Source organism: Moschus berezovskii, chromosome 24, assembly GCF_049115385.1.
Source record: "Moschus berezovskii isolate FMDL1 chromosome 24, NW_MosBer_1.0, whole genome shotgun sequence".
NCBI lineage: Eukaryota > Metazoa > Chordata > Mammalia > Artiodactyla > Moschidae > Moschus > Moschus berezovskii.
Window position 1 is genome coordinate 46,708,059 of NC_142483.1, and position 23,044 is coordinate 46,731,102.

The following is a 23,044-nucleotide window of genomic DNA, read 5'->3' on the forward strand; positions in this document are numbered from 1 at the left end:
ATTATTCTTTTGATTTTTTCCACAAACGTTTAAAAACATAAAAATCACATTTAGCTCATGGGCGGCACGAAACCAGACAACAGGCTGAATTTAGCCCTCGGAGGACTGTAGTTTGCCAATCCCTACTAGATGACACTGAAATTGACCTTTCAAGTTTCCTACTTTCTGGAAACTAGATGGATTTGATCAATGAATGGTGTTTTGTATTTTAAGAAAAAAGAATCCCACTAAGATTTGTTCACAAGACAGAATTCTTAGAATTTTAAAATATCTAACGGTCTCAACAGTAATCTTATATAGAGACTCAACTGTGAACAGGGACACCTCTATAACTTCTCAGACTTCAAAATAACTCTTCAATTGCCAATTACACCAACCACTTTATGGTATTTCTAGTCATACAACATTTCTCTTAACAATTCTAAACTTGAGTGTAACACACAAAATACATTAATTACTATTTTTTGAGACCAAATCTAAAGCTACATTTTAGCTTTTCTAATATAAAGGAGTTATCACTGAGTAAGTTAACAACAATAACATAAGGTACTAAATTATATCCCCAGTCACCATGCAATAGTTTTGCACTATTAATTGGAATATGTTTTAAAACCTGACTGGACCCAAAGAGTTCAACTAACCCTCTGTTCTGGTAACCAAAACCTCACCTCTAATGAAAGGCTAAGTAAATGAAGTTAGTAATGAAATCTTCCCAGATCTGCACTAAGAACTCTCCCAGGTCAACTTGGCAAATTCCCTTTCTCTATTAGTAGAATATGAATTTTGAAAGGCAGGGTCCATGGCATTCATGAATCCAGTATCTCCCGCAGTATATTTCAAAGTGCTTTGACTATGGATCACGCTCAAAAAATGAGTGTGGACCTGCAATGAGCTGACAGGAATTATCAGTCCAAGAAACAAAAACATGTAGGTTAATCATCCTTACGGTTCAGGCTCCACTGTGACAAGAGGCATATCTCTTCTCAGTAAAAATCGGTTCTCGGGCACTGGAGGAATCTCTTCTGGGCGGACCACAGGCTTTTCCCTTTTAGCATTTGAATCAATACATCTTTTTTCATTGGTATCACTCCTCTCAGAGTGACTTAGAAAGAACAAATCAAATCACCAATTAAAATGTGTATATCTAAATTTTTAATATTAAGTAACAATATAATAACATAATTAACAGTGAAACTACTGATACTTTGCAAATCCCCCTAAAAAGGTTAACACGATTTTCATAAACAGAACATGTAAAACATGAGCAAGTGAAACAGTCACTGCACTAAAATTCTGATATAAGAATTGCCAAATGATCTTTTTTTTCTTTTAAGAGTTTCAGGGATTGTTTTTACCTCCAAATGCACAAATCTTTGATATAAAACATCTGTGCTACCCTTAGAACTGCAAGATTTCAATATAAACTTCCTAAAATACTATCCTTTTCAACAATAGGTAACAAAGATAAGTTTACAGAATCACACATATCGTTCCCATTCCAGGGTGTTTGTTTTTTAGGTAAGACTACCCGGGTGTCTCACACTTACCCTTTTGGGCTTATTATATGTTTATTCCTTGGCTCTTCTGAACTGCTTGCTTCCTTTCGTCTCTTTTTAGAATGTTTAACTTTCAGTCTCCTCTTATGTTTCCTTCTTCTGCTTCTCTCATGTTCAATTTCACTTTCTGAGGATGATTCTGAAGAGGATGAGGAATTGGAAGAGGAATCCGAGACTTCTGAATGAGTTGGCTTCTTCTTTTTTTTCTCAAAAACTTTTAATAAATAGTAATAATAAAAGTATTAGTATTGGATTTCACTGCCCACCTTTCAGAGTAAAAAAAAATGATTACCAAGTATTATAAAACATGTTTTATATAAAGCACACTAAAAATTTAAATAAACTTTTTTTTCAAATTAATAATACAATTTGCTGGTGAGATTGTAAGCCCTCATGAAGTTTATATATTGGTTCGGTCAGATAAGAAAATAAGTAACTACATAATATAACAAATGATAAATGCTTAAAGAAGAGGGAGGAAAACACAGAATAAAGGGAATAAGGCAAGTCGAGGTAATTTAAGATAACATTTGAGCAGAGACCTGAAAGAAGCGAGGGACAGGGGTCATGCAGGTATCTGAATAAAGAGTAATCCAGATAGAAGGAACAGCTAGCACAAAGTCCCCAAGTATCTGGCATGTTTGAATAAAGATTAACACTGCTGGGAAGACAATGAATATTAAGAGATTAGAGAAACAACAGAAAGCCACTGTAAAGACTTTAATTTTGGTTGACAGAGAGGGAACCCTTGGAGAAGTTGGCTCTGGTTGCTACTGAGGACTGTAGAGGGTCAAGTGTAAGCAAGAAGACCAGTTAGGAAGCTATCATTACTCAGAAAAGATTATACAGAAGCAATGACACAGCCAAAGTGAACAGTAGTGAGGCTACTGGAATAACCCAGGTAAAAGATATTTGGGTTTGGACCAAGTAGACAACAGGGGAAGTAAAAAGAAAAGGTCAGAGTTGGAAAGATTTCTGATGGACTGGATACAGGGTATGATATGGAGGCATCAGGGTTATTGGTATATTACTTGTAGGAGTTTCTTCCACTACTGAAATCTAGGCGGTATCTTTAAGTTATAGTGTTACCTGTATCCTAACTCCCTCTGCTCTCAAAACACTCTTACCGTCTTTTGTTGACTTTGTGGCAAGCACCCCGCAGTCAATAACTCGTACATCTGCATAAGGTCTACTTGCAGCATCAGTTTTCAGATTTTCAATTTGTTCGATTACTTCAAAACCAGAAATAACTAGTCCAAAGACAACATGCACCCTGTCACAATACAAATTCAAGAAAAACTGGTTTGATGATAGTTAAGCCAAGAGCAGTAATCAAGACAATTATTGTAAATGACATGTCTACAGACCTGAAAATAAATGTGTCTGATGTATGAAGCAACTAGAAGGAAATTAGAAGTTCTGCTTCATAAAAGGAAAAAAAAAAACTGCTCAAACTGGGCCTTAATTTTCTGCTTTTAAAACAATGATTCTTAACTATTTTACAGTAGACAGTATAACAATCAGATTGCACTTGATACTGAGACACCATCCGTGAGCCCTTTAGTGACATGTGGTCTCAAGCCTACTGCATCCTGTGATCCTTAGGGAGAGCTTGGCTATGAGAGAATAACCCAGAGGTCAAGAGTGCCCCCTTGAGGGTTCACCACGATCTAACTGGTTGGACTGGCCACCAGCACACCTCCCCAAAATAATAAGAATGTAACTCTTACCCATCCAGGTGTGGAGCAGGTTTTGTGGTACTGTGCAACAGACATCAACACAAAGAAGATGGCAGAAACCGGGTGTTCAGGTGCACAGAGCAGAAGGGTTTAAAAGCACAGCATGTAGAGAACAAAGAAGTAAAGATAAAAAGGGGAAAAAGTTAAACATGATATACACCTAAACTTAGTAAGCTTAAAAAGAGCAATAGTAGTCATTTTACTGATTAAAAAAACCCTCAAGATGACAATGCATTACAAACTTTTCTCTCTCCAATATGAAGACTATATATATATACACATATATGTGAAAGAGGATTGAAATATACAGCATAAATATACATTAAAATTAAAGTTACTCTCAAATCCGAAACAATGACAATAACAAAAACAAACTCAAAACTTATCAAGATAATTAAACAAGAATAAAAAACATCTAGCCATTTGCTTATGGAAAGAAAAGTGTGATCAACACTTAACAAGTGCCCCACACACTTAAGTGAGTTTTTCTACTAGTTATTTTTCATACTGAGTTATTCTGCATCTTTTAGGCAGGTAGCTGGAGGTAGGCCTCAGGAGCCATTTTTAGAACTTCCTGCCCCTCTTGCTTCACTTAAGTTGCCACTCAAAACAATACAGAAAACGCAATAGGGGGCAAATTTTCTATCTGCCAACACTTCTGACCACAAAGTAAGTAATCGTGGATAACATTACAGATACTTTACATTTCCATGGCACAAAAAATGTCCAACTGGTTGCTTTACAGTCACACATTGGCAGACAGCCACTCCTGTGAAGCCTATGGGGTATATTATAGTTAAGATATTTTGAACCCAAGCTGGTTTTCCCACAGCATTTTCACAGATCTTCAGACTATGTGAATTATAGTGGAAAAGAATTCAAAAGTAGATAACTGGACTCTATCACAAACATCTTAGTTTATGAGAAAGAGAAACAGTATTTGAGAGAATGGTCACTGGATTATCAGACCATGTTAAAACAGTCAATTGGACTAGAAGCTCTAATGTCAATTTTTATAATCATTTTAAGGAAACTCTAAGAAATATAAGTCAATAAAACATTAATTTTAGCCTTCAATACTAAAAAACATTATTCTATCAGGAAATATAACACACACATATATAAGAATTTTTAGTTCTGTAACAGTACTACAGTTTAGCTTAAAAAATTAAAATATCAGCTCAAGAAGTGGCAGAATTTTAAAGGGAATCCTGAGTTTTAAAACCACTAGTCTCAAATTTTCCCTAGAAGATTAAGAAGTGGTAGTTTAAGCCAATGAAACAATAAAAATGAATAAAAACAGAAGAAGAAAAAGAAAATGTAGCAAACAGTGAGGCACTGATGTGTAAATCATGAAAGGAGCATCCAAAAACTATCCTGACAGTAACTTTAATACAGAAATGTGCTTCCCATAATTACATAATTTTACTAAGCACAGTAAAGACAGTAAAAATTAGGACATATGCTAGACAGTGATTCCACTGTATGAAAGATGGAAAGAGGTAAAAATTTTAAAGTTAAAAAATGTTCTATAATGTAAAGGATCAGTCTCAAACATGTAGCAGTGAAACCAATGATGTATTAATTAAATATATTTCTCTTCCTTGGGCCTTTCTCTCACAACTCTCAGATATTCTGATATTGAGGAAAAGTCTACATATTTTCTTAAAACATACAGAATCCAATTCAGTTTGCACCTTGGTTAATAGAAGTGCTGTAAAAACCACCTTAGGGCAAATCTTTGAAACAAATGGTGTGATAATTTGAACTTACTGCAGTGATGCAGCAACATACTACTTGAAACTCAATTTGGGAATAGAACCTTTATAACAGATTCAAGTTTTGTTTTTAATTCAAGTGAGAACTGAACCCAAACTCAATCCTTTAGTGCACTAGTAAGGAAAACGAAGACAAGAGCAATTCTTTCAAGGATAAATTTCAACTGGCCCAGTAGCCTAAATAGGTGTGAATAACTAAGTCTATTACTCACATCTGCAACTCAGGATGCAGAAATATAAACTTATGATTTAACTGGGTTAGGCTATATAGTAAGAATACTAGAAGTAGCTTAACAAAAAGAAGCCCTCTGGAGTTCTCAGCCCACATTCTAAGAGCAGAAATTCCAAGGTAAAGCAGGCTTACTGGAATTGGACTAACGGGCAATGGAAAAAAATGATATGCTTGGTCCAAGCCCTTCAATTCTACTAAAAGAGACAAAGAGACCTCACCCCACCAACTCTTAACTGATGTTTCAAAACTATACAGCTGTAAGGATCAATGTAGTGATAACGTATGCCCAGGAAGTTAAAACCTTAAAGCCAGGGGCTATCATAAATATGTAAGTTTATACATGCTTATGAAAACGCACCTAAAGGAGAAATAACCACAAGAACATTTCAAGTAAGAAAAGCTTCCAATATTTTCACATTTCCATTTTCTACTGTCATTCAGATACTGATTTTCCAGTTTCCCCTCACCTCTGAATCTGCTTTAAAAATACATGCACAAGGGTTCATCTAAACCTCATAAATCCTAGAAACAGAAAAGTATGACTGATACTCCAAAAAAAAAAACTACTTTTTTTTTACCATTATCAAAGCAGATTTTGGCCTTATACAGAAAGTATATACAGTTCTGTACTGAAATGAGATATAAACCATTATATATGCTATACCCCACTCCCCAAGATGTGTGGGAACTTGGTGGTAACTGGCCACTGAAATTAAAATTATACTTCCCAGAATTTACCATGAACAATAAAACACAGTTATTTTACAATGTACTGCTGCCACAGATCAAGCAGAAAGTTTTTTTCTTAAAATGGTTCAATGCATATAACAATAGGATTAAAGAGACAAATAAAGGTAAAGAAAGAAAAAGAGAGAGCCTTAGAGTAATGAGACATTACCTTTGGAGCGCACGGTGTAACACTCTTTCTGTAAATTTTACACAAAAATGGCAAGAAATAAATTGTAATACACTTTTAAGACAAGACTGAATCTATGTTTTAATATCAATATAACTTTGAAATTAAATACTTTCAAGTTTTATGCAAAGCAAGAAAGCTTTTTAAAAAGGAGGGCTCTAAATTTTCTTTCACATAGGATATGTATGTAGAGATGAATTATGCTTAAGAGAAGCACTGTGGTTGAAGTGGGAATCTGCTCAGATCCCTAATATTTGTAACATCACAGTGTGAATAATATTTAGAAACAAAACATTATATTTCATTTTACAAATCCTAGAAACTGGCTAAGTCAACTAACATCTTTCTCAAAAAGATAATAATGTATCTGGAGTACATACATAAATATAAAAATGTGAATGCCCAGGAGCAGTTACTAGAGGTACAAAACAAAAATCTCAATGGAAAGAACTGAGTTACGAGACTTCAAAACAAAATTCCAGATAATATTTTTTTACTTATTTACTTCAAATAATTAAGGAACTTTTCATGTTTCTACATTTGAAAGCTTTTTTGGTTACACATCACATCAGACTACTATACATTATGAGTTAAGGAGCAAATGTTTAGATTGCAGTTTCTGTTTACTGCCATTACACACACTCTTTTAGTTAAGTCACTGAAAATAATAAGGCAGCATACCTAGAATTTTAAGAATCTTCTCAAAGGATAAAAAGGCAAGAGAAATGAAAGTATAAGAAAATGTATGCTGTCAATTCTTGGTTGGCTACAGTACTTTCTTTTCCTCTCAAATGTCTGATTTTCCCCATTATAAAAATTTTTTGTTCAATGAATATACACTGTCTGATCAATTTTAACTCAATTAAAATTTAAACATATCTATTACTATTCAGACCAAAACCCATATTATATACAGTGGAAGAAAATCTTTACAGGGGTTTTGGACATACTAAAACTTGAAATATTTAAAACTGTTAAAAGGCATTGATATATGAATGACTGTCAAAAAGAATGTTTCAAATAATGTGGTGTTTCCAATGAACGTCATGAAAAAAAGTGACTCTATTTGTAAAGTAGTATGAGAGAAGGAAATAAAGACAATCTATTTGTCATAACCTTTAACATGCAATTTTCCCCTTCAACTCCTGAAACTGTCATGCCTGTAAGAGGCACCAAATTGTACAAAGTGACAAAGCTCATGTAAGGGCAATGGAAACTAACCAAGCCACGTTACAGTGCTCTACCTATCATTCCAGAAGTCACTAAAATAGAACAGCTTTAAAAAATTCAGCACTAAAATTAACAGAATACACACCGAACACCACAAGATACAGAATTCCTTCCATGTTGCTAACACAATGTCACACAAACACTAAGTAATACTCAGACTGGATGTCAGGGATGACACTTGATATCCAGAGAATATGGATTATGGTTAAGTGTCATTAAATCTGTTCTTTAAATTAACATATGAAGGTACCGTTCCTAAAAAAGGAAGGAAAAAAAGCCACAACTTCTCAGGTTATTAACACTTAGTAGCATTTCTTCTCAAACAAACCCATGAATATGTGGAAAGAAAAAGCATTTCTATCCCCAAATATCAATACAGTTTTGTAAAGCCCTGAAACCAAACCACCCCTCAACTCCTCTAGCACTGTTACTCTGAAACAATCAGCACTTCTCTCATTCAGGTGAGTAGCTATTCTAAATGACACAGAAGATATCCTAAAACTTATGTTTTCCTCCCACAGTCCTATTTATAACAAGATGTAACAAACAAGATGAATTTCTGTTTAAACTTCAAAGTCCGACTTTTTGACTTATTTTCTTAAATTTTTATAATTATCATGACCACTACAATGGCAAACGACAAAGCCTGTTCTCGAAGGTTCTGTGGGTATTCCCACTCCCTGGTGTGATATGAGGCCTTCACAGACTAAGCCAAGGGGGATGAGCGTGATCATTACTCCAATTTGCTCTGCTGCTGCTGCGAAGTAGCTTCAGTCGTGTCCAACTCTGTGCGACCCCACAGACGGCAGCCCACCAGGCTCCTCTGTCCATGGGATTTTCTAGGCAAGAGTACTGGAGCGGGTTGCCATTGCCTTCTCCGTCAATATGCTCTAACAGCAGCCAATGAAGAAACTGGCGGACTTTGGCAAGATGAACCAAAGCTGCTTTGAACCAGCTTTCACACTGATGAAAATTAAGCAATTACAACTATTTCTTTTAGGCAAGATAATATTTGCATATAAATCACTTCACATACTCAAAAATTTAGGATCAACCTATAAAAACACTTTCTTCTTTAATGTCTGCATTTTCACACCAAAATGTATTATTTATGTTTGAAAGTGAGCTACATAGTTTACAAACAGAAAAGGAAAAATAAAACTAACTCAAGGCATATGGTGACTGGATACAAGGTTTCCTGATAGATTAGTGCTCTAACCCAGGAGAACAGTTACTTAATACAAAGTTATAAATTACCTAACTAATCTCTTTGATCTATGTTATGCAGAATCTTATCTTTCTGATGAATGAAAGACAATGAAAATCAGAGTCAGACTTAATAGTTATTACTGACAGCTAAAGGACAAGAAAAATGCTTTCTTGTGTGTCATATTATTTTTCCAGCAACATTTGATGCATCTAAAACTGACTAAAATTAAAATAAATTCAGGGGAATTCCCTGATGGTCCAGAAGTTAGGACTCTGTACTTTCATTGCTGAGGTTCAATCCCCGGAACTAATATCACACAAGTCTAAATAAATAAATAAACTCAGAGCAGACTGGTCAATAAACCCATGTAGCATACAGTGTTCAGCATGCTCTTTTTAGCTATCAATTTCTTTAAGATTATGAGAAAAATCCCTATAACCTAGACTGCATATGTCTTTTCTTCCTTATTTAGCATTATCTATAGAACAGAAAGACTGGACTAGAGGATCTCTAAATTCTTTTCCAGTCCTAGACTTTATAATCCTATAACTTTTACTGTAGCCTCTTCCTAGTCTTTGGCCTAAAAAATAAATAATAATAAAATGAACCCCATTAACATAGTCCCAGGTCTTTGAATTCCTTCAAAAACACCTCAGCATGAACAAACTATTACTTCCTCAGTGATTCATGGGGATAGTGCCATGTATTACTTCTTTCATGTTTCTTGAGCAGTACTATTCCAAAAATAATTAGTTTTCTTCTATTTAGGTACCTAAAAGCAAAATCACTATGACTAATAGAGTAGTAGATATAAGCAGTTACTGCAAAAATTATAAATAGCTTTATACAAAAGACAATCTGGTTTTTATCACACACATAATTTTTCCACCCAAAGAAAGCAATATATACAAAAATTTTTAATAAAATGATGTATATGCCTTAGGAAGGAGAGGTCTTAAGTGTTTCAAGTAATGAAGACAATAGTTTTTACAAAAAGCACAAGAATTCTTGAGGAACATTTTGCTCAAGTACCCACACTAACTGAATCAAATTTACTCCTTGGAATTACAAGGTAACAGATTTACAACATGAACTACAAATACAATTTTGCAAGGATTTATTAAAAGTCCTTATTAATAAAGATAGTTCTTGGCATTTTATGATCCATTCTCACACTACCCTTTCTTTTTCAGGCTGCAGAACTGCTGTTCAAGGTGCCAAAGAAGAAGTGTGGGAGGAGGATAAAATGTAGGAGTCACCCCTGGGAAGCTATCTGACAGCTCAGTGACCATCAACCTTCAGAACCTCAACTTTTACAGCAATTGTCTGTGATCATCTACACAACTTGAAGACTGTACATTATGGTTTTTCTTAACTACTTCCAATTCCAAATAGATTTGGGCTTGCAAGACATAGATTTTTCAAAGATACTTCTTTCATGGGCCACCATCTCCATTTTACTTATTCTTTGTATAAAAGCAAGAAAACATTTTATTTAGAAAAGTGAATGCTAGTTTTATTTTATCCTGAAATCCCTGAGGAATTGGTACTTTTAGCCCACATTAGAAAAAAACGTGCATAAAAGCTTCTTTAAAAAGAAAAAAGAGGATTTTGTGACTGCAAAAATGTTTAATTACTTCCAAGATTGTTTTTAACTGAAAACTCATTTCCAAAAGTAAATTTCAAACTAAAAATAGAAAAGTTTCTTTCAATCACAAGTTTACAGTGATCGTGGTGCCATCCATAAGCAGTTAATTATAAAAACAAGGTTAAAACTTAATCCTCATTTATAAATGCTCAATTTTTCATTTGGCATTCCTTGTCAAAAGAAAGTCCAATGTAAAATTAAGCCATGTAGAAAATAGACATGGCTTTAATTTTGTTTGATGCTAAACATTTCTAGAAAAGACTTAAGCAAATACTAAGAAAAAAACAAGATACTCTAAATTTTTTGAAGTGAGACTCTCATAAACTGAATTTTAATCAATGCATATACATGCATGGGTTTTATCTTTTAACATTTTATAAATAAGCTAATAAGTATGTAACAATGGGAAGAAGCTACTGCTACCCGATAAATCAAATTTTAAAAGTACTGATATAAAAAAGGAAATCTAAAAGAAACTTTAGAGCCCTCAGATGGTAGCTTTTTGACCAATGAATCATTAGTTTATCATGTTCACAGTTCAGATAAGCTTAAAAATGGAAATGGGAAAACTTAATCAAAGAGTAAACAGCTCCTACATTACGTTTTTTCAAAATATTTCCCACTACTTTTTTTTGGCTCTCAAGGAGATTAAGAATAGAAAAATATTCTAGTAAAGAAGTGTAGTAACTAATATTCTATAGGATCAAAAAAAGATAGAGTAACTATTTTAGGTCTTCTTTTTTTCCTGTACAACTCCAAGCATTATTATCTTGTCAGCTTTCCATTTTTAGGACATTCTTGGGAACAGAATGCCCCTTATCTGAACTTTATCAGATCATGTTGGAATTTATTTTTCACACAAACATAAAGTGTGAGATTTATTCTATATGAATACTTTACTCCTTTAAATACAGGGAAGCGCCATTCATACCCATACATTCAGAAAGATGACAAAATTTTTTCTGGTATGGAAAAAATATTTTTCCAATATACATAGCATAACTGCAGAGATTTACTTTCAATCAGAAGCATTAAACTCCATACTAGGCAATTACCTTTCATATTTTATATCATGGAGTTATAATGAAAATAGGTTTTGGAGTAACTTTACATAAGAACGTAACAGAGAGTGCTGTCTTTCAGATGAGAAATAACGAAGGTTTTGGTTATGTATACATGTACATGTAAAGGTGTTTTTAAAAAACAAATTTATCATTCTCAAGTTTTCTAAGCGATAACAGCACAAATTTTTGGTGAAAATGAAAGCAATATTGGGTTATTTCGATTATGCATAGAGATCTCACAAAGTTTAAGATTGCTACAAATGTTGGCTTAACACCAAATCATTTATCTCTATACAGTGTCAGAAAATAATGGCACCTCTCTCAAACTGGCTCAAAGAACAACAGTAAGAGGGAAAAGCAACCAGACTATGGTTTACTCAAACAACTGCTTTCCATGCCAAGGATACATTCAGTTCCAGTCATGAACAATTTTTTAAATGCTCATCAAGAGTTTATATTCCAATTCAGATTTGATAAACTGAGACCCGAAATTTGTTATGAGTCAAAGGCAATTTCTTAAGATGACAACAGAATATTTACATCTTCAAGTTACGCCTTTTAAGCACCATCCTTCAAATCCAGGATATATTCTTAACAGTGAGATGGTTGTTAAGAGCTTACCAGTTACTATAACATAATAAAATTCAAGGTGACAGAACCCAGCAGTAAATTTGGATCAAGGATACCATCTTTCTCATGAACAGCGCTTCTCTGTTTACAAAAAGCTCATCTCTGAATTATGCCTACTCACATGAAAAACTGGGAACCATTGGTATGTTTCCCTCGATTTGCCATTGACAAAAGGAACGCTCTGTCATGTTTGAGAATAAAGTTTTCATCTGTTTGAAGAAAACACAAATTTGTCAGTCTCCAATTACAAGCCACTTTTAACGTGTAACGTTCAAAGTAGTAAATAGAAAGCAAAGGATGAAATTCCTCTTCTGGTCAGTACAGATACTTGACTATTTCGAAAAAAATTCTTTCAACTAATCAAATAACAAAAACATAAAAAAAAAAACCAAACCCAGATACTACTTATTTACTACTTAGCCTTGAGAAAAAGAATATATATTTAATACTTTATACAAACAGCCTTAGAACAGTCACTTTTAGTAGCAACAGACTTTGGCTAAATGATATTTAAACTATTAACTTTCAGGGAAAACTACCAAGGGGAAAAAAAAAAATCTTTATAGTAGAGTTCCTTTCTTCCAAATTTCCAATCATCTTGCATAATGCACCATTCATGGGAGCTTTAATAATCCTCTTATGTACTTAATTTCTATATGGTAAATTTATTACTCAATCAAATTGCTGCTAGATGATGAAACCAACCCTAACCAAAATATTACAGTAAGTTTAGAGACATGCCTAAATGATTAAATCAAGTATGTAGATTCTAATCAACAGGATCAAAAATTATCTAAGGAAGAAAGCCCTGTAAATACAAAAGTTTAAATGGCAAGATTCAATTTTAAGATATACATACAAGGATCTGCCACAGGGAACAACCACCTTAAAGTGGCCTACAGTATTAATTTCAAATTGCTATATGCTAACAGAATCAGCTAAAGAGCTGTTCGCTACTAGTTCAAAGGAAAACCTCTGTCATAAAGATCACTTACAGATGGATTTAATTCCAGCAGAAATATCCTGAAAACTAATTTAAATTTCCTTTTAACATTCATACAAACAAATCTTTTTTTAAACAAACAGAAACACAGAAAACTTAAAAAACAAAAACAAAAAAAAGATTACCTTGGGAACAGGCTTCTGAAAAAGAGTAGTAATCCATTTTTCCCCAAAAGAAATATAAAAGACTATTATAACACTGAAGCTATCATGGCATTAAAACCTAGTAATACTGGATCCCATTATAAATTTCTGCAACTGACTTTTCTAAGGCTTTTTGGGGCAAGTATAATAGTTAGATTTATGCAAATACTACTGTAGGAATAAAACACAATCATATAGTTCTAGTATACAAAAGAAAACATACAAACCTTTGAGAAAGGAAGAAATACCAACTTTTATTCAAAGACACTGTTTGGCTTAGAGGGGAAAAGAAAAAAAAAAACTAGATTCTTTACCCTGATGTGGAAATAATAACCCATTGGAAAAAGAAAAAAAGATACAGATGCATGTATGAAATAGTATACAGAGTTTTCCAAGTCTTCAAGCAATATAAGAAATCCAGTCACAACCTGACCCAGACTCTCCATAAATTTATTAGGAAGGGTGCAAGGGAAAAGAGTTGGAGTTTGTGTTACTGAGCTTCGTTCTCTTACCTTTTCATTTTGCAAAAGACCACATTCTCTATAAACAAAAGAATATGTTGACAGTTTTAGGCAGGAAGATAGGAGTTTTCATGTATATAGTTGCCTAACCTCCATGCTGAAAGTCATGTTTAACCATAAAGTTAGCCTTAATTAATCTTGTCAATTAAAAGTTATATATTACAATAAAATTTATCCCCAAGTTCATGCAAATAAAGTATTTTCATGCAGCATTAGTTTCATGCAAAAAGTGAACTATAAGTAAACCTCTTCTCATTAAAAGTACATGATCAAACTTGCTTTATATCAGAAATGAAACAAAAGACCATAAAATATTAAGCCTTACCTTTAAAATAACCACCATAAATTGATTCTCCACCTTTTCCATTACCTAAAAATAATGAGCTACATTAAACAATAATGAAAACTAAAAAATATACTAATATACATAAATTACTCTATGGTTTTAATTTGCTGAAGGAGTTAACACCTTGTAATTGCTGCAGATGATAAAAATTCTAATAATCCTCAATCAACCTCATTTTTAAACTATAAATCCAATTCCATCATAATAAAAGCTATTTTAAAAAATTATCCCCACAACCTATTTATTTCAAACACTGAAAAACTCTAAAAGAATAAAACCAACTGAACAATACTTTGGCATTCACTAGAGGGTATTCACCAAATAACTTTATTTAAACTGCATAAAAACAAAACAAAAAAACCTTGGCTCACAACATTCATTCATCCAACAACTATTCACTGACCATCTAATATTTACATCACACTGTGACACAATATTTACAATTCAAATAATGAGGTGCTTTAGGAATTAATACAGTTATTAAGAGCATAACTTTTAGCTTTACCTTCACTGAAGTCCCCACCCTGAATCATAAAGTTTTTAACCACACGATGGAATGTAGAACCTTTGTAACATAACTTCTTTCCAGTTGTTTTCCCAAGGCCTTTCTCTCCTGGAAAAAAAAAAGAAATGAAATTTAGCTACAAACATATTCTTCCATGGGAACGACCATCCAATTAGCCCTTTGTCAAATTCCTCCCTTGTGTAGGGCACTCTAAGAGACAAGCAACATTATAAATGTCTTTCCTCCCCATTTTATCTACTGTTTAAAAATATAAATCCAATTACATGTAACAACATCATTATGTTCTGCTTCTCTATCCTCTAATCATAAATTTATTGTAAGATCTGGAAGGCTAAATTTGTTCAAAGTACTAAAATCTGTAAAATTCTATCAAAATAAATCAGTTTTGAATACATATGCTATTATTTTTTAAACTACAATGTATAAAGATTCCATTACATATGGTGGTACTTCCTTATTCATTTTTGAGACCATTTCTTTCTCCTCTCTTCCCTTTAAGAAATGCTTCCCTGACTTATGAGTGAAAATACTATTTTTTATTTTTCATTTCAGAATCCATTACTTTTTATGGAAAATAGCTATTCTGTTAAACAAGTAAAATTTTAAGCAAGGACTTCTCATTGGAAATAATCTAATAATTCATTTACCTGAGCATAGGCAAAGGAAGTTTTTGCATGTTTTTGGACATATATCTGAAAAGAGCTGAAACATAATTCGACCAACTGAAATAAAACACATGAAAAAACAGGTAAGCAAGTTGATTAAATGTATCATATTTATATGGGAGAAATAAATAAAATAAATTGAAAGGCCCATTTTTATCATTCATTTTAATTTTTTAAGAGATTCAACAGGAAAAGAATTTAACTAGGCAATACCAATTAATAAGAACCATACTATATTTATTAACATTAGGATTCACAAGTGATTTCAGTCCAGAACTGTGGGATTTTAAGTGTCTTTTAACAGGACCTTATTTTATTAGCTCTCTCTTTAGTATCAACTATTAATCTTTAAAGATATTCTCGATAACAGTTGTCTGATTTATGCCTAAATCCCTCCAGTGATGACAGCACATCATAAGATAGTCACTCTGGGCTAATACTAGTAGAAGAAAGTTCTGTCCTCTACATTCAGCTTTTTACCTTTATGCAAGGACTGTTCACAGCCAACCCCTGAACTGTCACTCACAACTAAAACTCACATTAAATTCCCTGAGAGAGCAGAAAGAGAATAGTTTATGGTTCCTAAAAACTAATCAACAAACAAATAAGAAACAGTAGGAGCAAGTCTGCAAATTCGACTTAATTATGCAATAAACAATCTGCCTACCAATGCAGGAAACTCAGGTTCGATCTCTGGGTCAGGGAAGATCCCCTGGAGGAGGAAATTGCAACCCACTCCAGTATTCTTGCCTGGAGAATCCCAGGGACAGAAGAGCCTGACAGGCTACAGTCCATGGGATTGCAAAGAATCAGATGGAACTGAGCATGCCTCCCATGCCAACAGAGAAGTGTTTCACAAATCTGTTCATCTCAGGACTCCTTTAAACTCTTAAAAATGATTAAAACTTTTAAAATGTGGGTTATATTTTTGATATTTACTGTACTATAAATTAAAACTCAGAAATTTTCAAAACAAGAATACTCAGGTACCCGTTCCATCAGCTGTCAGAGCAGTGACATCATTACGTATTCTGTAATGTCTGGAAAACTCAACTTGTGAATGAGAGTACAAGGGGCAAGTCATATTATTTTAAAAACTGTTTCGACTTTGCCCTCCTGTCAATAAAATAAGAAAGGGAATTTTGAATTACAACCATTTTCCTGAGTTTCTTTTCCCTTTATTCTATAAAAGCTTTTCCATTATAAACATTTGTACATAGTCAAGACTTGTAGACATACACCAAGCCCCACTCCTAGGCATATATCCTGAGAAAATAAAAATTGAAAAAGACACATGTATCCCACTGTTCACTGCAGCACTATTAACAATAGCTAGAACATGGAAGCAACTTATATGCCCATCAACAGATGAATGGATAAAGAAGTAGTACATATATACAATGGAATATTACTGAGCCATAAAAAGGAATGAGTTTGAGTCAGTTCTGATGAGGTGGATGAACCTAGAACCTATTATACAGACTGAAGTGAGTCAGAAAGATAAATATTGTATTCTAAACATATACACGGAATCTAGAAAAATGGTACTAAAGAGTTTATTTACAGGGCAGCAGTGGAGAAACAGACATACAGAATAGACTTATGGACATGGGGAAAGGGGAGGAGAGAGTGATATGTATAGAAAGAGTAACAAGGAAACTGACATTAGTTCAGTTCAGTTCAGTCACGTCCGGCTCTTTGCGACCCCATGAATCACAGCACGCCAGACCTCCCTGTCCATCACCAACTCCCGGAGTTCACTCAAACTCATGTCCATTGGGTCGGTGATGCCATCCAGCCATCTCATTCTCTGTCATCCCCTTCTTCTCCTGCCCCCAATCCCTCCCAGCATCAGTCTTTTCCAGTGAGTCAACCCTTCGCATGAGAGACAGCCTATGGGAATTTGAGCTGTATGGCTCAAGAAACTTAAACAGGGGCTCTGTATCAATCTAGAAGGGTGGGATGGGGCAGGAGATGGGAGGGAGGTTCAAGAGGGAGGGGATATATAGGGAGGGGATATATGTATACCTATGGCTGATTTATGTTGAGGTTTGACAGAAAACAAAAAATTCTGTAAATCAATTATCTTTCAATAAAAAAAAAATCCATATGAATTTGCCTTCATGACCTTTCATGAAGTGGTTATTACTGGGATTCTCTGGACCCAACTTATAAAAAAAATAAGGAGAAAAGGGCGTGAAGGAGAACCTTCTTGCTTACAGAAATGGTAACAAGCCTTTGCCCTAAAATTGAACATGAGCTCAGTGCTCAAGCTCACATTCACGCAAATGCACTAATTAAAGCAACTTAAAAAACAAGTGTGTCACATGCTGTGCTAGGTTCTTTACAAATACAGGCAGCTCTGCAAAAACATGAAAAACTGAAAGAAACACTGCATTATCAAAAAATCACATAGAAAGACAACTGTTTCCATGGGACAATGTGAGCTGGGGACAAGGGAATTTCAGGTTCTAGTAAAAAAGATTTTTTATCTTAGGGCTATCAATGATAAAGGCATGCTTTTAGTTATAAGAATATCTTATAAAATTTAAACATCACTGATGAAATCCTACAACTGATCACACCTCACTCTGACCTTTCTCAGCATTGTCATTAGCATAACCCTCCTTGTGGTCTTTCAAGTAACTAATAGATGAGAATAACTCAAAACAGCAGTGCTGCTCACCATCCATCTCTCCCACACACTAGTTCCCCTCCTTGTTATCTGTGTCACAACACAAATGGTAATCTGCTTAAGAAAAATTGTGCTCCTTAATTGATTAGAATAAATTCATTTAAAAAATATGATCTTTAAGACACATGGTTGTATTATTTAATTACTCTTTTCAAGAACCTTACCACGCAAGCAATACTGCACTGAAGTCTTATGAGTATATACAAAAGGGAGAAATCATTTAAATGGAGCAAACCACTGCATCCAGAGTCACTGAGTCACTGTATTCACAAGCTTATGAACCAGGGCATGCTTGAGACGGGAGATTCATTTCTCCTGGTCCCCCAGTACAAATCAGGTCTCATATGCCTTGCTCTATCTCAAAGTGTAAGTTATTTTAGGTATTAGTATTTGGGTAAAGTTTAAAGGTTAATTTCGAATACAAGCAAATTTTGCTGTACTTTAGAACCACAATAACGACTCTATAGTACTTCCATTTACAAAGAGGTCAGAGGGCTTTCCCTAGGTCATAAACAGTACTCAAACATTTGTCTTCCTCTTTAAACTTGTTTCTCAGTTTCAGTTCCAAATACTCTATAGTGTTTACTAAGAACACATTTTTAGTTTCTTTGATTCATGTGAACCTTGAGCAGTAAAGTTAAAACATCCATTTTACCTATTTTGATAAATTGCCAGGGTTTTATGACATTGTTCTGAGGCCCACATAAACAAAATTCTAAAGTCAAGCATTCTTTTAAAGAAACACCTTGGTTATCATTTTGGAAAACCAACTTTAAGCCTCTGACAAATACAAAATAAGTAACATTCTATTCAAGAAGGGGGCTATGTTTTTTTAAAATGTCAATCTCATAAAGGACAAAAGCTATGAAAATGGAGGGTTAAGAGACTTGACAGCTGAATGTAATATCTGAGGCTAGACTGGAATTTTGTACTGGAGGGGAAAGAATGAAATAAATGATTTTTTAGGCCAACCAAGTAAAACAGAATAGAGATAGTAGATTAAAGTACTGTATCCATGTAAATTTATCAAGTTGACAACTGCATTGTGGTTATGTTGGAGAATACCCCTTTCTTTTCTTTGAAAAATTTTTTAAAACGTTTAAGACTCTTTTAATGAATATTTCTATTCTTAATAAATACACGCACGTGTGGGTAACGTACCTTAAAATGATTCAGAAAAAATTGTGTGTTTAGAGAAAGACAGAGATTAATAAAGCAAATGGTATAAAATGTAAATAGGTAAATCTAGGTAAAGAATAGATCGTCATTCTTTTTACTGCCTTTACTTTTCAACTTCCTATAAACATGAAATTATATTCAAACAAAAAGTTTAAAACAATTGCAGATAAAACCCAATGCTTGAGTTCTATGAAAGCATGTGTCTATACCAGCAGTTCTCAAACTCTTTGGTCTCAGAATCCCTCTATATGCTAAAAAATTACTGAAGACTTTATAAAGACATTTTAATATGGTTTTTTAAAAATAATTTTATGCATTAATTTTGGCTGTGCTGGGTCCATCAAAAAGGTCCTGGGTCTAGTCAAGATTTAAGAGGAATCTGGTACACAAAACTAAAAGATTCACATGACAATTTTCAAGACCAGAAATCTTCCACATAAAGAGTACTTGGAGCACTGAAAATGAATTCATCAGACTTACAGAACTGGTTTTATGACCTGTGTGTGTGTATAATTGCTTGTCAATGTCTACTTATGGCAAATGTGACTTGCTTTCACTATGTCCTGGTAGCAAGGTTGTGACAAAGGCAATCTACAGCCATTAACTTATTGGTGACTCCTTGACATGCTCTAAAAACTTCATAGCCATTTTTGACTAAATCGGCTTAAATCAGTTTGCACCAGATATCTAAAACCTGTTCCCCTGGGCTCCAATATTCTACTTCTTGATACAAGATTTGAAAAGGGCAAGTAAAAGATAAGTTTCTGAAGCACCAAAGAAGGAAAAGCTAGATTCCTATTTCATGTCTGCCCTGAAAGGTGTTCAGTTTAACCAACCACTGACAACCATAGAGAGAACTAATATTTAATCAAAGAAGGGTGGGCCTTCTTGTCAGAAAAAATAAACAGAACCTCTGAAAAAAGAAAACAGAACAAAACACTGATGAAATGAAAATCTGGTTCTTTGAAATAACAGTAAAATTGGTAAAACTCCTAGCCAAACTGGCCACAGAAAAAAAGACAACAAGCACAAATTAGCAACATGAGGAATAAGTGATATTACTATAGATCCCACAGATACTAAATTAAAGGACGATGTTATTTGACAACTTAAGATTAAATGAGCCAGTTGCTTAAAAGCGACAAACCACCAAAACTCAGAGAAGTAACAACATGAATAGTTCTGTAACTATACTCACATAATTTAAAGATATTCCTCTTTTAATATATACTTGCATTCATTTGGTGGCTTTACAATTCAAAAGTCTCATTTGTTTGCTATAAAATATACAAATTTCCATTGATAGTAATGGAAAATACACATTGTGCTGTGTTCAACTCAAATTTTATCAGTACTTTTTGATCTCTCATTAATATGGACGACATAGCCACTCATTAAAGGATCCTTACTTATCAAAGTAAATAAAAGATATTACTTTGTATCAAGTGAATTATTAACTATAGGAGAAGACAAGTTATTACTTGAATAAGTACTCAATGACATACATACTAATGGTTAAATAATACAAAGCGGAACACCTCATTTCAAACAACTGAAGTGATCCTTACAAGTTGTGTAAAAATCAAGTACCTACTACTTAGACAATATACTGAAAAGTGCTAGAGAAATAGCAATATTATATATGAAACTGAACTATATGAAATGGCCAGTTATCAACTGGTTCAACCTAGAACAATGCAAGCATTCCTTGTTTTATATATGGTTCAGTGTTCTCAAGAGTTCTAGTCACTTCTACCAGAATGGTATTATAATATTGGGGATCAAAGTTCATTTTACATTTACCAAACATATTCTGGAGATGTTTCACAACAAAAGTTATTTGCGAAACTAGGATATGAATGTGTACAAGATAAGGAGTACTTTCCAGGGCTACAGAACCTTTGTTTGACCTCTACTTTCCAGGACTATACTATTTTTAACTCTTAAAAAAATAAGCCTTCTTATTCAAAACGAAAATTCACTATAGAATAAGGATTAAGAGCCTCAAGGTTCAAACGATGAAGAGAGAATGCAACAAAAATTTCTAAGATCACATCATCCCTTCGCTCAAAACCCTTCAACATTTTATCTCAGGGAGTTCTTACTCTGGCCTTTATTAATTTTCTGCTACTCATTTGCCTCCTTTACTCCTCAAACAAGGAGGTACACTTTTGCGTCAAGGCCTTCATATTATCTGTTCCTCTATCAGGAAGGTTCCTCTCAGAGATATCCACACCCACACCCTCACCTTCACCTTCAAGTCTGCTTAAATGTCACCCTCTCAAAATGTCCTTTTCTGACCAATCTATTAAAACAGTACCCATATTACAAGACCCTTATTTTTTTTTCTGGTTTATTGTCTGTCTTCCTCCAACAGAATATAAACCACAAGGAAGAGAGGCCTTTGTTTTATGCATTGCTATACTGTCAGTCAAGAACAGCAGCATGCACAATCTGCTGAACAAGATCTGCAGAAAGACTGTATATATGCTTCCAATTAAAACTTCCCTCACAGTTTAAAAAAAAAAAAAGGGCTAAGAAAACTGTTTGGAACCTTGCACGCTCTGCTACGTAGAATGAAGTTAACTACGCTTAAGAATAAAATATCTCATTTTCAAAAAAATATACTAAGAAACGGCTGGATTCCCTAAAGAAAACAGTAATGGAAGAGAACGCACGCTGCAAGTCCGTTGATACTAAATGCTTTGGTTTATCACCCAAGACTTGTGCTAAGTCATTACCCCATGAACCAAGGAATTCTGGCCAAAGACACTTAAAGAAAAATAAAAGCAAAGTTAACCTATTAATGATGCACAAGAATTAGAAAATATACAACGTACGAGTCCAAAGCTCACAGTACAGAGCGAGATACCAGAAATCGAAATTGGGAGTGTTTGCCCCTTAGAGATACTGTGAGACAAAGTCCAAAAAGGATCGCACCCCTTTTCCTGGCGCTAAGGCAAGGCAGGAACATTCAGGAGGGGTGCAGGGGGGCAAAGAGTTTGGGAGGACGAGGCCTGGACTCCGATTAGATAGTATCCGGACCACCCTCCTCTCCACAGATTGTCCCTCAGGAGAAAAGGGAGTACGGACGGCGCCTACCAGTTCCCAAAAAGGCTTGGGGGAGGGTTGATGAAGGTAGACCCCTCCCCTTCCCCAAGGCAAGCCAAGGCCCCGCAGAGCTCCCCAGTGGCCCGGCTCACCCGGCTCCCGGTTGATTTCGATGTCGAAGTGGCATTGCGGCCGGTCCTGCGCCCCCATAGCGACCGAGGCAGCAGCAAAAGCTGGGAGAGACGGGGAGGAAAGCGGTCAGGGCGGGGGCTGGGGCGGGGGCTGGGGCGGAGCCCGCGCCTCAGTCACCTCCCGCCGGCCTGTCGCGACAGCGCCGGAGGCCGAGACCGGCTCCCTCTCACCTCAGGCCTCCCGGCTCCCATGGAGTGCGCACACACATGCAGCCGCGCTCTTCACCTGGCTGGCCTCCAGCCTGAGAGCTCCCAGTGAGCAGAGGAGAAAGCGCTGCCACGGCGGCCGGAGCCCAACGCCACTAACGGAAAGCCACCCCCGCCCCCCCGTCCGGGTCTCCTATTGCCACGCCAAACCCCGCGAGAGCCGGGACAAATACCGCGAGAGCACACACTCGAAGGCGGTGTTTAACAGAAGCGGCTACGCCTACTTGGGAATGCCTGGGAGCTCTAGTCCCGCGCTCCTATACCTGAGCTGGTTCTTTTTTGCTCCGCCCCTTTCCTCCTTTACTTTGGAATCAGTCGCTAACTCTGGGAGCCCCGGACGCGCCTGCGCTCTCTACTTCCGGTCGTCCTTTCTCAAGGGCCATGTCAAAGTATTTGCAGATATCGCGAGGCTTCCTTATTGTCCATAGCTGCGAAACAGTTTGGAGTGCGAAGTCGTTGAGGATCAGTAGACTGACAGTTTTGACTTTCTTTGTACTCAGGGAGTAGTTATGAC

General features: G+C 35.2%; 1 protein-coding gene across 7 annotated transcripts in view; it reads right to left on the reverse strand.

The window, feature by feature from the left end:
* The window catches only part of NKTR (natural killer cell triggering receptor), a 38,036-nt gene extending 15,372 nt beyond the window's left edge, over positions 1-22,664 (reverse strand). For 2 of the 7 annotated variants that reach the window (XM_055414517.2, XM_055414516.2), the window contains exons 1-10: positions 22,495-22,663; positions 22,285-22,365; positions 15,190-15,264; positions 14,522-14,629; positions 13,996-14,040; positions 12,125-12,212; positions 3,287-3,316; positions 2,684-2,829; positions 1,548-1,770; positions 947-1,102 (exon numbers count right to left, since the gene is read on the reverse strand). In XM_055414517.2, the coding sequence (XP_055270492.2) occupies positions 947-1,102; positions 1,548-1,770; positions 2,684-2,829; positions 3,287-3,316; positions 12,125-12,212; positions 13,996-14,040; positions 14,522-14,629; positions 15,190-15,264; positions 22,285-22,342 (929 nt within the window). In that variant the 5' untranslated portion in view covers positions 22,343-22,365; positions 22,495-22,663. Of the gene's footprint in view, positions 1-946; positions 1,103-1,547; positions 1,771-2,683; positions 2,830-3,286; positions 3,317-12,124; positions 12,213-13,661; positions 13,690-13,995; positions 14,041-14,521; positions 14,630-15,189; positions 15,265-22,284; positions 22,366-22,494 lie in introns of those variants that run through there. The other 5 variants (XM_055414515.2, XM_055414513.2, XM_088831881.1 and 2 more) reach the window with 4 other exon arrangements.
* Between the last annotated feature and the right edge of the window lie 380 nt (positions 22,665-23,044).